Source organism: Triticum aestivum, chromosome 2A (assembly GCF_018294505.1).
Source record: "Triticum aestivum cultivar Chinese Spring chromosome 2A, IWGSC CS RefSeq v2.1, whole genome shotgun sequence".
Taxonomy (NCBI): Eukaryota; Viridiplantae; Streptophyta; class Magnoliopsida; order Poales; family Poaceae; genus Triticum; species Triticum aestivum.
In genome coordinates, this window is record NC_057797.1 from 576,223,782 (window position 1) to 576,238,562 (window position 14,781).

Genomic DNA, 14,781 nt, shown 5'->3' on the forward strand with positions numbered 1-14,781 from the left:
TTGTGTGGTTGGACGGCTTCGCGCCGCTGTGGAACTTGCCCGGGGCGTCGAGAGTTTGCTCATGGGAGAAGGCCACCTGCCAAGCCGGCCTGCCGCCCTTCTGCTTCTTGGGTGCGGGCCGCCCTCCGGGCTGCTTGTCCTCGACTGTGACCACCTGCCGACTGGTGGAGAGCGGCACGGGGCCCTTGCGTTTGTGGTCGTTCTGGTACGGGCGTCGGCCGGAGTCCCCAGCCGGCGTCTTGGGCGCCGGGTTGATTACCTTCCCGGACGTGTCTACCCGGAGTTCAGTCTTCATTGAGGAGTTGGCGGTGGCGTACTTGTCCGCTATGACCAGAAGCTCGTCGAGGGTAGTCGGCTCGTCGCAGAGGAGCTTGTGCTTGAGGAGGGTGCCTTCTCGGCATCCGGCGGTGAAGTATTCTATGGCTTGCACCTCGTGCACCCCCTCGCAAGAGTTGTGGAGCTCGGCCCAACATGTGAGGTAGTCGCAAGTGGATTCGGCGGGGCCTTGTACGCACAAGGAGAGCTGTCTGGGCTTGGGAGCCCGCTTGTAGGTGCTGGTGAAGTTGCGGACGAAGGCCTCTGTGAAGTCTAGCCAGCTGTTGATGTTGTGGGGCCTGAGGCTATTGAGCCAGGTCCGCGTCGTGCCTTGCAGCATGAGGGGCACGTACTTCACGGCAACGCGCCCGTTGTTGTTTGCTATGCGAACCGCTGTGGAGTAGTCGATCAAGCAATCTTCCGGCTTCACGGAGCCGTTGTACTTGGGCGTGTCTCTTGGGAGCGAGAACCCTTTGGGGAAAGGCTCATCGCGGATGCGGGGGGCGAAGCAAGGCGGGCCGACATCATCTTCTTCTTCTAGCGCCAGGGATCGCGCTAGGCGGTCGATCCGATGGCGGGCGTCGTTCTCGCCGACTCCTTCACGGAGTCCTAGTCGGCCGCTGAGAGTCGGATGCGCGACAGGCGGTGGGGTGGGATATCTCTCCCCATGAGGCGGAGGCGGAGGCGGGTTGCCCCGCCGCTCCACGGCCTGGGGACGGCCTTCTGCGTCTCGCTCGATGGAGGTCCGGGTTCGGCTTCGGTTGACAGCCGGCTCCTTCTCGTGTCGCGCACAGGTTTTACCCGCAGTCGGTGTCCGGGACGTCGCGTCGTGCTCTCGGCGCGGGGGAGGGCTTTCCGCGCGGGCGTCGGCTTCGTGCCGCTGTGCGGCTGCATCGATTAGTTGCTGGATGTGTTTGGTCATGTGGGGGAGTTCTTTGGCCCCCAGTCCGTCTAGCTCATCTACGGCCGCCTGGGCGGCGCGCAGGTTCTCGAGTGGAGTGGCGTAGACTGGGCGGTCGACTCCTAGCGTGTCGGCGAGGGCAGCTCCGCTATCTGACAACGCCGGCTCGGCTTGGCCCGCTTGGGGGCGGCGTGCCAATGGCGGCGCGGTCGGCTTCGCGCTGGTGGGCCTCGGTGAGGCGTCTCATGGAAGCCAACTTCCGGCCCTCCGCGAGGAGGGCGAGGCGGCGAGCCTCCAGTGCTTCGGTGTCGGCATTGGCCGGGAGGGGGATGGACAAGTCGTGGACCGCTGCATGCGGGGCGTCGAGGGCGTTCTCGCCAGAAGCGCCGCCGTGGCCGATGACCATCACCGCGGTGATGGCACCGTCGCAGCCATCGGCCCGGGGAAGCGGGTCGTTGTAGATCGCGACGTCGATGGGGAAAGCGTCGAGCGAGGCCGTGTCGGAGTCGACAGGCATCGGATTGGTGGAGCCAACAGACTCCAAGTCCACAGCAAGCTCGCCGGAGACGTGGAGCTGGCCGAGGAGGTTGACGAGGTGGTCGGTGCCCGCGTCAGAGGCGGGCTCGTCGGAGATGAGGGTCTCGTCAAGGAGATCAGCGAGGCCGCTCGCTGCGCAGACGTTGGCGACGCCTTGCAGCGCGTCGTGGCAAGCGCCATCGGGCGTGCCGGGCTGGCTACGCTCGCTGGGGAGGAAGAGGGTTCCCGTTCAGGACAGGTCTCCGGACGACGGTGCACCTGGCCCCACGGTGGGCGCCAAATGTCGGGTGGTAGGTGTGACATATGCCAACGGGTGGCTTATCATTGTGGGAGCCAGTAAGACATCGCCGGTGTCTGGAAGCGGGATGAGGCGAAGACATGCACGCCGACGAATCTTACCCAGCTTCAGGGCTCTCCGAGGAGATAACACCCCTACTGCTGCTCTGCGGGGTCTCCGCATGATCACTAGATGAACGAGTGGCTACAAGATGCTCCTTGAGCTGTTGTTTGGCGAGAAGAAGAAGAAGGGCACGACTAGCTCTCCTCTCCTCTCTATGTGGTGTCTAAAACTAGCTCAGCTCAACCCTTTGCATGGGTGCCTCGGGGGTTTATATAGGCCCACCCCCGGGGGTACAATGGTAATCCGGCTGGGCCTGGGCCCCAGCCGTCTATGTCTACGCCCGCCGACTTCTGCGCCGGCTGCTGGGGCCCGCCGGCTAGTGGGTCCCGCCGGCTGCCGGCTCCTTGGTCGACAGGCAGGCCCCACTGTCAAGGGCCTTGTCGGTGGCTGGTCACTGTTGCCTCAAACCTGGTGACGAGGGCTTCGCCGAGGTAAGCATGGCTATAGTGTCGCCGCCCGGCGGGCGATCGCTGTAGCCACGCCTCGTCTTGTCCCCTTAATGGGGCGTCTCCTTCGAGGGAGGAAGCAAGCCGGCTGCGGGGAGCCGACCCCGTCTTGGGCCGACTGGGGGAGGCCTGGCCGCCTTCGGGTGTCTCTCTGCCTGAAGGTGCCCACCGCCCGTGGGCCGCGCTGACAGCCCTTCGTGGGTGACATCAGGGTCAACATGGCAACAGTGCCGCGTCGGACGGGTCATGGCCATCCCGTACGGCGCACTGTGCCAGGCGTGCTCCGAGATTCGGGGGTGGCAGGCTTTACTGTAGCCACGCCCGTTACATCGCCGTTATGTGGATGCAGACTTCGAGGGTACGATCTTGACCGCTTTGTGGGAGTCGGCTTCTTGCGGCCGGCTTCTTGGAGCCGGCCCTCCCGCGGCTTTCTTCATGAGGGTTAAAGCCGGGCCGCCTTCCGATAGTCGGCCTGGAAGACAGCCGGCAAGGGGAAGGCAGCCCAACGTCTTGAATTCTTAAGGGCCGGATCGGCTCGTAATTTTTTCAGAAGGGCTAGGGGGAGCCGGCTAGGCTACCCGTGATCATTTACTCCGACAAAATACATGTAAACCAAATATATCTCTAATAATATTAGCCCCACACATGTGTCTCCATCCATTCCCGATTTGACCGCCACCTATATCCTCGTCCAGAACCTTGTTCTACCACCGCCACCTCCCGCCATCGAAGGGATGTGAGGTAAGAGCAACTTTAGCAAAGTCATTATATCGGCCTGATCTTCATAAAAACTACCATTATGCCAGGTTCTTCCATAAAGGCCCATTTAGCAGAGTTTCATCCCATCCTCTATCGCCGTATTTTTGGTGGGTGCTCCAAATCCAACTCGCGAGCCTCCATATTTAAAGATTGGGCAAGACATGTGCACTTCATCCACCTAAAAATTAGCGCCATAGACATTTCAAAACGTGTGCTCCCTTCCGTCACCGCCCACATCCCCACGCCGCCTATGTTTGGTGCCACTCTGCCGCCTGAACCGCCGTGATTTGGCCCCAATCGCCACCGCTGAGACGTCGCTGGACTTCCCACGCTTCCTCGCAGCTTTGCAATTTCTTCCAGTAGTCCGGCCACGCCATCCCTTCGACCGCGCGCCCTCAAGGTGTTCGGCAGCTTGCCTGGAGGTAAATTTCTTCAAACTTTTCTTGCATATTTTGTTTAGCGGCTCATAAATGACACATGATTCACATTATGTGTAGATGGATTTGATGGCAGATGTGACATCCCCATTTAATAGAAATGATAGACCACTCATATCAACAAGTTGCAACTTTTTTTTCATGAGCTCATTCAAAAGAAATCTTAAAGTTAAACGTGCTTAATCTAGAGCAATTTGAGGATGGATGAGCCGCTGAAAAGGTAAGCACAACACTTCAGATGATTGCAAATAACGATGACTTGGTATTTGCTTGCGTGCAACCTTCAAAAACATGGTGGGCTGCCCACATGACCACTAGTTGCTCTAAGAATAATAATTGGCTGAAAAAAATAAAAATAAAAAAAGATTGCTGTCGTGTTTGCACCTTTTGCAGTTTTCACTTTTGCAATTCGTACCAGCTTTTTTTTTAGAGTACGTACAAGATTTTATTGATAGATGAAAACAACGACAATTCACAGCCTCACTTGGTTCAACCGTCAATAATCGACTGAAGCTTAGCTCTCTCTGAACAGCTCAGAGTTTACAGTCTCGAACCTAAACAAGCCCCGCCAGATAGCTACGTCACGCAGCCATTCGAGCGAGCGCCTCGCCAGCGCGCTCGCCGGTGGACAGCCGGAGCTTTCTGTAGTCATCGTAGTTGAACGCCTTGAACCGGCGCGGGTGCTGCGCGTCGACGAACGCCTCCGGCGCGCACACCCTGTCGTCCTTGGGCGCGAGCAGGAACATGGCGATCGAGATGCGGGGCACCGCCGCCACGCACTGCACCCGGTGCTTCACGGTGTGCAGCCTCCCGTTGCTCCACGCCTGAAACACGAGACGGGGTGCTCACTCAGAGGCTCAGCGCACCGGACGGAAACGAATTCGCCAAGAATTTAGAGCTGAAACGAATCGATGATACCGTGCCGACGTCGCCGATGTTGACGAGGAACGAGCCGGGGACGGGGTCGACGCGGACGAACTCGCCGGTGGCGGGGTCCAGCACCTCGAGGCCGCCGACGCAGTCGTCCTCCTGGAGCACGGTGAGGAAGCCGGAGTCCGTGTGGATCTGCACGCCCGAGGACCCCACGGTGTCCTGCGTGTAGTTGTACCTGTTGATGCGGAACTGGCACGGCCAGTCCTGGAACGGGTGGCCCTCCAGCCCCAGGCTCGCGGCCACCTTGCCGGCGACGTCCACGATCAGCTCGTGCATCGCCTCGGCGTAGCTCTTGACGGTCTCCCTGCGACAGATTAGCGTGTGCTGAGGTCAAAATTGGAGGATCCGAAATTGACTTGGTGCCAAGAGAGGCGCGGCCGATTTGGTCCGACCTGGCGCGGGGCGGCGCGTCGAGGCGCGCGCAGAAGGCGTCGACGTCGACGGGGGCGGCGGCGTCCAGGAGGCCGAAGGCCTCGTAGAGCGGGTTGGCGGGGCTGGGCGCGACGTAGCCGCTGCCGGCGATGATGTCGGCGTTGCGGCGCTTGGCTTCGTCGGGGAGGTCGAAGAGCGCGCGCACGGCGGCCTTCATCTCCACCTGGAGCGCCGCGGGCACGCCGTGGCCGTACACGCGGAAGCAGCCCAGGCGCTCGCACGCGTCCCGCAGCCGCGCCGACTCCTCCGGCTGCGCGCCGGCGAGCCGCAGGTCGACCACCGGGATCTCCACCATCGGCGCTGCTTTACTAGCTGGGCGGAGTCACGCGACGCGCCGATCTCGCTGGCTTGCCTGCGGGGTCTACTGCAGGGGGGCGGCCGTGGTGATGTAGGAGTAGTATTTAGAGGCCGGCCGTGAGAGGGACGCAGGGGGCAGGGCGGCGAGTCGCGCCGCCGCTTGTCGGGACAACCGTTGCTGTGTACCGAGGTTGGTGAGACAATCAGCCGACACATATCCGTGTACGTCAACCACTGCCATTTTTTTAGGGGTTGTTTACAGCACGATTGTCTCAATTTTGAAGAAACCATTCGAGGTTTAGTCTTCTTCAAAGCTTATCCAGCGCCACGCTAAAACATACCGCAAAGTCATTTTTACCGGAGCGGGGAGCTACCGGTGGTCTTTCCACCAATGATGTACTGACGTGTGTAAAGTTGTGGGACCATATGCATGTATATATGAAAGTATTTGGTGAAGAGCACCTCTTGTATTTCTGATTTTAGTCAAATCAGTGTCAGGATAGTGTAGTACTTTTTACAGAGGTGGTACATGCATCATCTCTCTCCAACATATCCATGCATTTTCTCTTTGTTTAAAATTTTAGATGACCAACCTGATAATGATCTATCACTGAAATTTTTTATATATTCAAATTCCTGAACACATGATCTTTAGAACAAGACCAATCTTGAATGTATTTAAACTAGTTTAATTTTTGCTATTTCAATCATATCGAAATTCCAATTTCACTCATTTCAAAATTACTTATTCCAAATAATTGTAATCGGTATTGAAATAATTGAAACCGTTTTCTGAAGAAAAACAATCATGCATATGAAACATATTTCAATGTGAACTTGTTATTTCAGAGATGCGGCACTAGTGAAATATATTTTTTGAAATGAGTGAAATCAGGTTTCTGAAGTAAGTGAAATACTTTTTTTTAATTCAGTTAAACCAATGTTTTGAAATAAGTGACATTGTATTTTTATAAATGAGCGAAATCTGTTTTATGAAGCGAGTGAAATTGTTTTTTCTATTGATAACTTCTTGAAGTGTGTGAAATAGGTTTTTTGACATAATTGAAATCAGTTCTTTGCATCAACTAAGTGAAATATGTTTTCACAACCAAGTAATATTATTCTCTTCATATGATTGAAATAAGTTTCTTCATATGAGTAAAATTGGTTTTTTGAACATAAAGAAATGGGTTTTTTTAATGATTGAAATCAATTTTCTGAAATAAGTGAAATAAGTTTTTTAATTCAGTGAAACAAATGTTTTGAAATAAGTGAAATTGTATTTTTATAAATGAGCGAAATCTGTTTTATGAAGCGAGTGAAATTGTTTTTTCAATTGATAACTTTTTGAATTGTGTGAAATATGTTTTCTGAAGTAATTGAAATCAGTTCCTGGCATCGAGTATCAAATGGGCGAACTTTGCTTTTGGAAATTATTAAAACATGTTTTTCTTTCAATTGAAACGAGTTCAAACAACTGGAATCAGTTATATCAAATGAGTGAAATCGGTTTTTTGATGAAATGAGTGAAATCAGTTTTTGAAATGTGTGAAATAAATTTTGAACGAGCCTAAATCCATCCTTTGAAAATGTGTGAAATAAATTTTGAATGAGCCTAAATCCATCTTTAGAAAATGAGTGAAATAAATTTTGAATGAGCCTAAATCCATCTTTTAAAATGTGTGAAATAAAATCATTTCACTGCGAAACAATTTTGTGTTTTCTGAAAGTCATTTCAAAGATAACTGAAATATAGAAAATTAGAAGTAGTTTAAGTATATCGAAGATTGATCTTGTTCTGAAGATCTTGTCATCACGATTCCGAATATATAAAAAGTTTCAATAATGGACGTTTCGTTTAACAGATATTAGTCATTCAAAATATGAGGATGAAATTAAATACATGTCAATTGTATGGAGAAAGAGAACACATGCAGCCGTGTATGTGGTGAGAAATGCACGCATGCACTATTCTCTGCACCTCTCCCTCTCTCCTATGTAAAATCTGACATTGTCTGACACAAGTACTAGTATAGCTCTGTTTAATCTGCTGTACTTGCATATGAAAAGAAAGTGTATAAAACCTGCACGAATCTTGACAAAAGTGGTGAACGGTGGATTACACACCGGTACATCCCTGCACCGGTAGAAAAACTTTTTCGTAAAACATACACCCTCCATATCTAATTTAGTGCATATGTATTTTTTTGAAGATTCAAACCTCACAAATTTTGACCAAGTTTGTGAAGAAAAATACTTGCATCTAAAATGTCAAACATATACTATTAGATTCATGGTAAGATGTAGTTTCATCTTTCATATATTTGGTATTGTATATATAAATAGTTTTCCCTATAAACTTGATCAACGTTTTCAAAAGGTTCACTTTTCAAAAAAAAAAAAAACTATACACACTACATTACGCAACTGGAGGGAGTGTAAGATTATGGACCACCGAGCGTGCGGGAGCCATATAAAGCTTATAGCGAGATACATGCTCCCCTGGGTGAAGTTTTTAGTCCCTCGCGTAGGTATTGCCCAGTCTATCTTTTCTTTTTTCTGTACGCTGGCGGCTCGCTCGGGTTTCGGACGAAGAAGGTCGTTAGCTATATTATTTGGTTGCTTTTCTATTTTTTTTCTGATTTTTCTTTTTTCTCGTATTTTTCTTTGTTTCTTTCTTGTTTTTCACTCTCTTTTTTACTAGTTCTCCTCGGTTTCATTTTTTCTTTTTCTTTGGGTTTCTTTGTTTCTTTCCCGATTATCATATGTTTTCTTTTTACACATCATATATTTTTATTATATATCCAAAAAAATTGTTTACACGTTTAATATATTTTTAGTTACATGATTAACATTTTTTGAATATATGTTTTAATGTATATTGTTTTCATGCACATTATACTTTTTTGGTATATATCTAAAACATTTTTTATCCAGGTTTAACTTTCCTATATACATGTTTAATATTTTTTCAAATATATGTTTTGATGTCTACTTTTTCAAATATATCAACATTTTCTTAAGTTACGCTAACAAAACATTTACGCTAAATTAACATTTTTCTTAAATTCTTGATTTCAAAGTTTAGAATATACTAGCAAAAGGGCCCGTGCGTTACAACGGGAGGAAAAAAACATAATCTTCAATGGCTAAGCCTATGACCACATTTTGCTGATTTCAGCATACTATTTACAATAATACTGTTGTGGTGAAATTCCTTACAAAAATTGATTGTGCAATTGGGAGGAGATAAGAAAGATAACAACAGTTGTACGTTGTACATTGTACAGTTTGACTACGTAGCTAGCTAGCAAAGCTAGCCGTATCGAGTTGCTGTCTACCGGAAGTTCCTAGGCTTGAGTGCACGATGACTTCCCAGAGTGGTCGAGTGCGCCAAACAGAAAAGGCTGAAACTGGCCTAGAAAGTAAGGAGAAGGATCACTCTACGATGGGGCACCTGGTAGCTGAAGTTCACGAGCTACCTACTTACTGGTAGTAAGGTGTTTTCTATTGTTCTGCTCAAAGGAAAACAAAATAGATGTGCTGATGCATTCGCAAGTTTCTCAAGGGACTGTGCCCATATGTGGCTAGAGGGTCTTCCTATCATTGTAACCGAATTCTTAGCAGCTGATTGTACATCTATCACTGAGAAGTAATACTCCCTTTTCCACCGTAAAAAAAACATCACCAGCAAAGCACTTGCAAACTGCAATAAACAAATTCGCTTAGGTTCAGAGTTTACAATCTACACCAGCTCATGTGATTCTCAGATCCTGGCCTAATTAGTCAAACCACATCATAGGTTTGACAACGAACTGCTCTCTGCACAAAGTGACCAACAGCAAGAAGAACAATTTTTTTAGTAATGATGGTCGATGGTAGATAGAACAATGCAGCAGACTTCCAGTACCATAACAGCCCCTCAATACCAAGTTAAGTATAAGTTTTCAATGAAAGAGTAATAATACGAAGATGGTAGCAGAATAGATATTCTTTTTTTCCGATAAAGAGCAGAATAGATATCATGGTAATAACATCTCACTGTATTGATATATATAGGTCATGTGACATGCAACATGCTACACCAAGTCTAACATCAAGATAACCTCTCATGGGCACAATTAACTCATTAAATCCTCTTGAATTTATTATCTGTAGTTTTGTACAGAACCAAAAAGAGTCTTTCTAAAGGACTATAAAAATAGACTATTATCTTTTCACCTCATTCAAGATATAGTATGTTGTGCATGACTAACAGGGCTTTCCCAATAGTGAGCCTGATAGAGGCACATACTAAAGGAAAGCTGAAGTGTGAAAGACATGCTTAATCTTAACATGGGTTCCACTTGTCCGAGAACATATGTAGGTGCATATTTCTAAAATGAGTTATATATAATGGTGCAGACATGGATCTATTTTAGGGGAAATTCACGCCAGTCTCCGTTGATCACAAGTAAGTGCAGATTGCAATGTAAAAGACCAGCAGTGCTATCTAAGTGGATATTGGAGCTTTGTTCTCTCACTCCCACCCAAACAAAAACTGATAATTTGGATTGTACAGTAGGTTTCAGTGAGACATATTTCGACAAATAGCTGAGCATATATGTTTATAAATTGAAGGTTAACAGACCTCAAGATGGCAATGGACTTCCAAGTTTCATCTTTTTGAGCTGCTACCTTCGATTTTTTTACGCATCCTGCAGAAAGAAAACGAACCAAAATTTCAAAGATGAACATAATTCAGTAGAGATGGATGTGACAAATGATGAGCATCCCGCTGGCTTCTGTTCCTGGCCTAAACTGTACAGACCCAGCTAATTAAACCAGCAATAGACCATCCCATCACACACCACTGTGCATGCACACATATATCCAATCCCGGGAATTCTTTTACTGAAGTTGAGAGGAGCAAGTTTGAGATTACCAGCACTACATCCACCAAGCCAAGTTCTGAACTGAACCACTTGGCGTTCAAAAGTTCTGAACTGAACTGAACCTCTTTGCTGGAACTCCACGTTGTCCCCTGGAATAGCTTCGTTGTACGCGCTATCCTCGTCCTCGTCCGCCTACCTGCTCGGCTCCAACGGCAGCTGGCGAGGTGGCTACGGGGCTCATAGCCCATGGCAAGGTTTCTCCGCAAGGCATCCAGGATGGCTAGCTAGCTCGTCGAGCTCGGGGATTTGGGTCTTCGGCAACGGCTGGCGAGCTCGCTAGGGCCACGCAGGCGGCCAGCCCAATCACCCATCCGCACGAGATCCACGGCGGCTCGGAGATGGTGGCGCCTCGCGGACAGAGGAACTGCGCGGCAGCAACGATCTACTCCCTCCGTCCGGGCGTAGTTCTAGGTCATCAATTTAAGGAATTAAATATGTGTTATATGTCATGAAAAGTATACCACTAGATTTTCACACGGATGTAGTTTTTAAATATATATTTTTTGTCACATATAATACATATTCAGATAGTTAAATTATCGACCTAGAACTACGCGAATGACTTATACACCGGGACGGAGGTAGTAGTGGTGGCGGGCAGCGTTCATCTGGTGGAGGGCTGCGATTCGGGCGTCGGGCGTTGAGGCAATGCAATTGAGGCCGACGCTGGGGGAGGGTGGCGGCGGTCGCTGCTTCTTTTTTTGAGGCAACGTCACGAGGCTTTATTAATTCGTCACAATGTTTACAGGGACGGAAGGTAGGTTCCCGGGATGGCCTAACCAGACACGGCGGCCACCACTGAGAGATAATGCATGCCTCGCTAAGTTGTGAGCTTCATAATTGGAGCTCCTAGACTCATGTTTAAAATTACAGAACTCAAAAACTGAAGAGTGGGCTATTATTTCATGTACAATTGCACTGTAGCTCGCAAGATTGTCCTTCTGTAAGTCTTCTATGACCACTTTGCAATCCGATGCAACTTCAACCCGCCTCAAATATAGGTCATCCGCCAGTGCCAAGGCTTCTCTAATGGCTAGAGCTTCGAGGGTCGGTGGGTCTGCAATGTTGCTGAAGCCACAAGTTGATGCGCCGATGAACATGCCTTCATGATTTCTACAAATCACTCCAATTGAGCCGAACCCTTGCCTCGATACAGCCGCATCAACGTTAATCTTGGCATTCCCCGCCGACGAGGCCAGCCACCCCCTTGGGTTGACGCATCTCTACGCCGTGACAGCCGGGGTTTTGGCATTGATCACTAGCAACTCCCCCAAGTAGCTAGATATGAAGCTGTCGACCGAGTGAGGAGATTGGAAGATACTCTCATGAATGGCCTTCCTCCTGGCTCCCCATATTGCCCAAAGAGACACCACCAAACGATCAAACTGCTCTTTTGTTAATATTTCATGTATAGCAAAGAGCCAATCTTTTGGGTTCTCCTCTCCTCGTTCTACCATGTGTTGCACCAAATCCTCCGGAGCCAGAGCCCATATACTCGCAGACATAGGGCATGTAATCAGTGCATGCTTCCATGTGTCCCCGGCTCCACAGAGTAAGCAAGAGTTTTCGGTTGACATATGACGGTGATGCAAAACAGTCCGAGTTGGCATAGATTGTTGGGCCAATCGCCATAGAAACATCCTGAGTTTCGAGGGTACTTGGATATGCCAAATCATGGACCAGTTGTTGGTCTCACTGGCCTCATATGAGGTGCCTCCCTCCTCATGCAACCATGCTTCCCTGTCGTGCTTAGTCTTGAGAATCATGTGATAGGCAGACCGAACACTGAATCTCCCCCTAGGGTCATGATGCCACGCCCAAAAATCGTCAACACGACGCGTGCACAAAGGGATCTTGAGAATTGCCTCGGCGTCGAAGGTAGTGAAAATCGTTCGGACCAGGCCCTCATTCCAGCTAGCCGATGTGACATCAATGAGTTGTGATACTCGGTCCGGTGGATTTTGGACGAGAGCTGTTATAGGGCGCTTGTAATTGTCTCGCGGTATCCAGTTGTGTCGCCAAATATTAGTGGATGCACCATCTCCTATTCTGCGCACCAAACCTTGTGCCAAGATGTCACGCCATGGAAGGGGATGAGAGCAGATTTTTAGCAGATTTTTGGGCCACTGCGCAGCGGATGGCCGGACGGGCTGAGGCCCAAGTGGCAACGCTTCAGCCATGTGAGACGATCTCAGGCAAGGCCCAGGTAGTAGTGCGGACGACAGATCATGTACCTGCGAAAATATTGCGACGTGGTTCCCCGAATTAGTACCACCTTGCATATATGTTTTAAGTTTAAACTGAAAGCGTAAATTCACGGAAAGAAAGCGTATTGTGACGGCGAATCCACGGAGTCAATCCGTAGTTTATTATTATTAGGGATAGATGTGTTTAATATATGTTCAAAATATAAACAAAAGTAACTAACCTGGAAGTTGGGCTGACCCATTAGTCACAACTGGAAATACTAGGCCGGCCCACCGGTGCATCCTTGACGCGAGCGTACGTTGAATGTTCGCTTTAGCGGGCTCCATCGTGAGCCCCCATGCTAGTCGAGAGAACGGGGAGGAAAAAAGGGCTAGGCCTACTTAACTGCTTCTTGCAAGAAATAAAAATTGCCATTAGGAAAAAATGATGATACATAGAAGGCATAAAGCACAAATTTACTAAATGGCATGCCGTAATTTAAGAAAATTGTAATGCTATATTTAATTAAAGTTTCATCCTCTAATTTAACAATTTACCATGGTATATTCAATAAATGTGCCATGTTATCTTAAAAATTAAAATAGCAATGCGCTAATCTATACATATTAATAAAGCAAGGTGCATTTCACCCGATTTTCATCCGTCTCCTATTAAAAATACACAAGGTGGTACTAATTCATAGAGCCAAGTTTCTTTCGTCGTTCGTGCGAGCCAGGATAACAGAATGACCCACCTATCCTGAATACTTGTTGGCCCACCTATCCCGTTTGAAGCACACAAAAAAAACTTGCTTGTGAGCAGAGTCGAACTCAAAACCTATCACCCACTGTATAATGTCATGGCCAACTCAGCTAAAAGTGAAGGTCGATTCACGTATTTAGTAGTCCCACCTCGGTCCCTTACATACAATCTACCAGATTAATATACGTCTTTGAGTTTCCTCATCTCTGAGATAATGACAGAAAAATGAGTAAATAAAGAGAGGCTAATTAACTGCACGACCTATTAAAATCAACAAGATTGATTCACATAGAGGATTCAAAGGTGACGTCACAGAGAAATGAGGAGAAATGAAAGCGAGGCTAATTAACCTTCCATATATATTCCTGAGACAAAGTCGCATCCTACATAATTTAAGAAGGGCACCATGGCAGCCATTGCTTTTGGCCAACTGTCGGTCGAGGCTATGGCATGAGAACTAGTATCGTTGTCATGTCCATGAGATGATGCCAGCTGTGTTTGGAACTGGTATGGAGGAATGCCTTTTTATCTAGTAGATCCATCGTAGTACTGCTCACGTTGTAGTTAGCACTATTGGTATAGTTCAACAAGTTATGATCTGACCCATGCTAGGATAAAAAAGATGATTTGTGATCGTATCTATTTATCATACACTAACGGCATGCACTACTACACCAAGCCCATTGCTCAGATGGGTGTTCTCTCCGCCCGGAACCCCGACTCATCCTCTTTGCCAGCCACGCGAGAGTCCTTCTGCCGGGGCTCGAGCAGGACTAATGACAAGCTAAAGATTTTTTTCTTTAAAAAAAGCCTCAAGAAGCACTAGCAAAATCTTTGAAGGGCCAAGGTTGCACATGACCTATCCACGACAAAGTTATGCTTCTTGTGATTTGGGATGTGTATTTGGATTAGTGTTTTCCGATGTATGTGTTTGATTGGATTAGATGTATATAGGATCTTGCTGCTGCTATAGAGAAGAGAATGCTCTGAGAATAGGCTATTTGGAAGGAACAATCAAGATCAAAAAGGAGCAGTAGGTTGTTCATTCCAAAATTGAGCAGATTCATTTTCGAAATTTCCTTTGCTTAATAATTAACATAATTGCATGCATCCTTACACCAGATTAGAGAGGGTTCCTTTTGAAAAAATTCACTTCTAGCTTTCATGAGTTTTTAAAGATGAGAAAGATAAATTACAAAATTTGCATTTCATTAGTAGTAAAGTGACACACAAAACACCATTGATGTATTGACTTCTTTTGTTTTTATTACCAAAGTCATGAATTTAATTCCATTCTACATAAGAATACTAACTATTGTAGGTGATGTTCTTTGTTCCCAGTTTTCACTTTTCAATAGGGCATTATATAATGTTGATTTATCAGCGGTGTGCTTGCTCTAGTCCAGAGAAAGAGGATGGTGATCAATTGCTTTTATCACAC

At 47.7% G+C, this 14,781-nt stretch overlaps 1 protein-coding gene and 1 long non-coding RNA gene across 2 annotated transcripts; both read right to left on the reverse strand.

Moving 5' to 3' along the window:
- Nucleotides 1-4,214: 4,214 nt before the first annotated feature.
- LOC123185614 (2-oxoglutarate-dependent dioxygenase DAO) lies at nucleotides 4,215-5,655 on the reverse strand. Its single transcript, XM_044597470.1, has 3 exons — nucleotides 5,121-5,655; nucleotides 4,714-5,032; nucleotides 4,215-4,619 (listed from the first exon to the last, which is right to left on the reverse strand). Exons 1-3 carry the CDS (start codon nucleotides 5,453-5,455, stop codon nucleotides 4,377-4,379), a joined length of 897 nt encoding a protein of 298 aa, XP_044453405.1. The 5' UTR covers nucleotides 5,456-5,655; the 3' UTR covers nucleotides 4,215-4,376.
- A 3,016-nt stretch (nucleotides 5,656-8,671) lies between these two features.
- On the reverse strand, nucleotides 8,672-10,768 carry LOC123185615 (uncharacterized). Its single transcript, XR_006493444.1, has 3 exons — nucleotides 10,382-10,768; nucleotides 10,088-10,154; nucleotides 8,672-9,279 (listed from the first exon to the last, which is right to left on the reverse strand). It is a non-coding gene; the product is annotated as an uncharacterized lncRNA (long non-coding RNA).
- Between the last annotated feature and the right edge of the window lie 4,013 nt (nucleotides 10,769-14,781).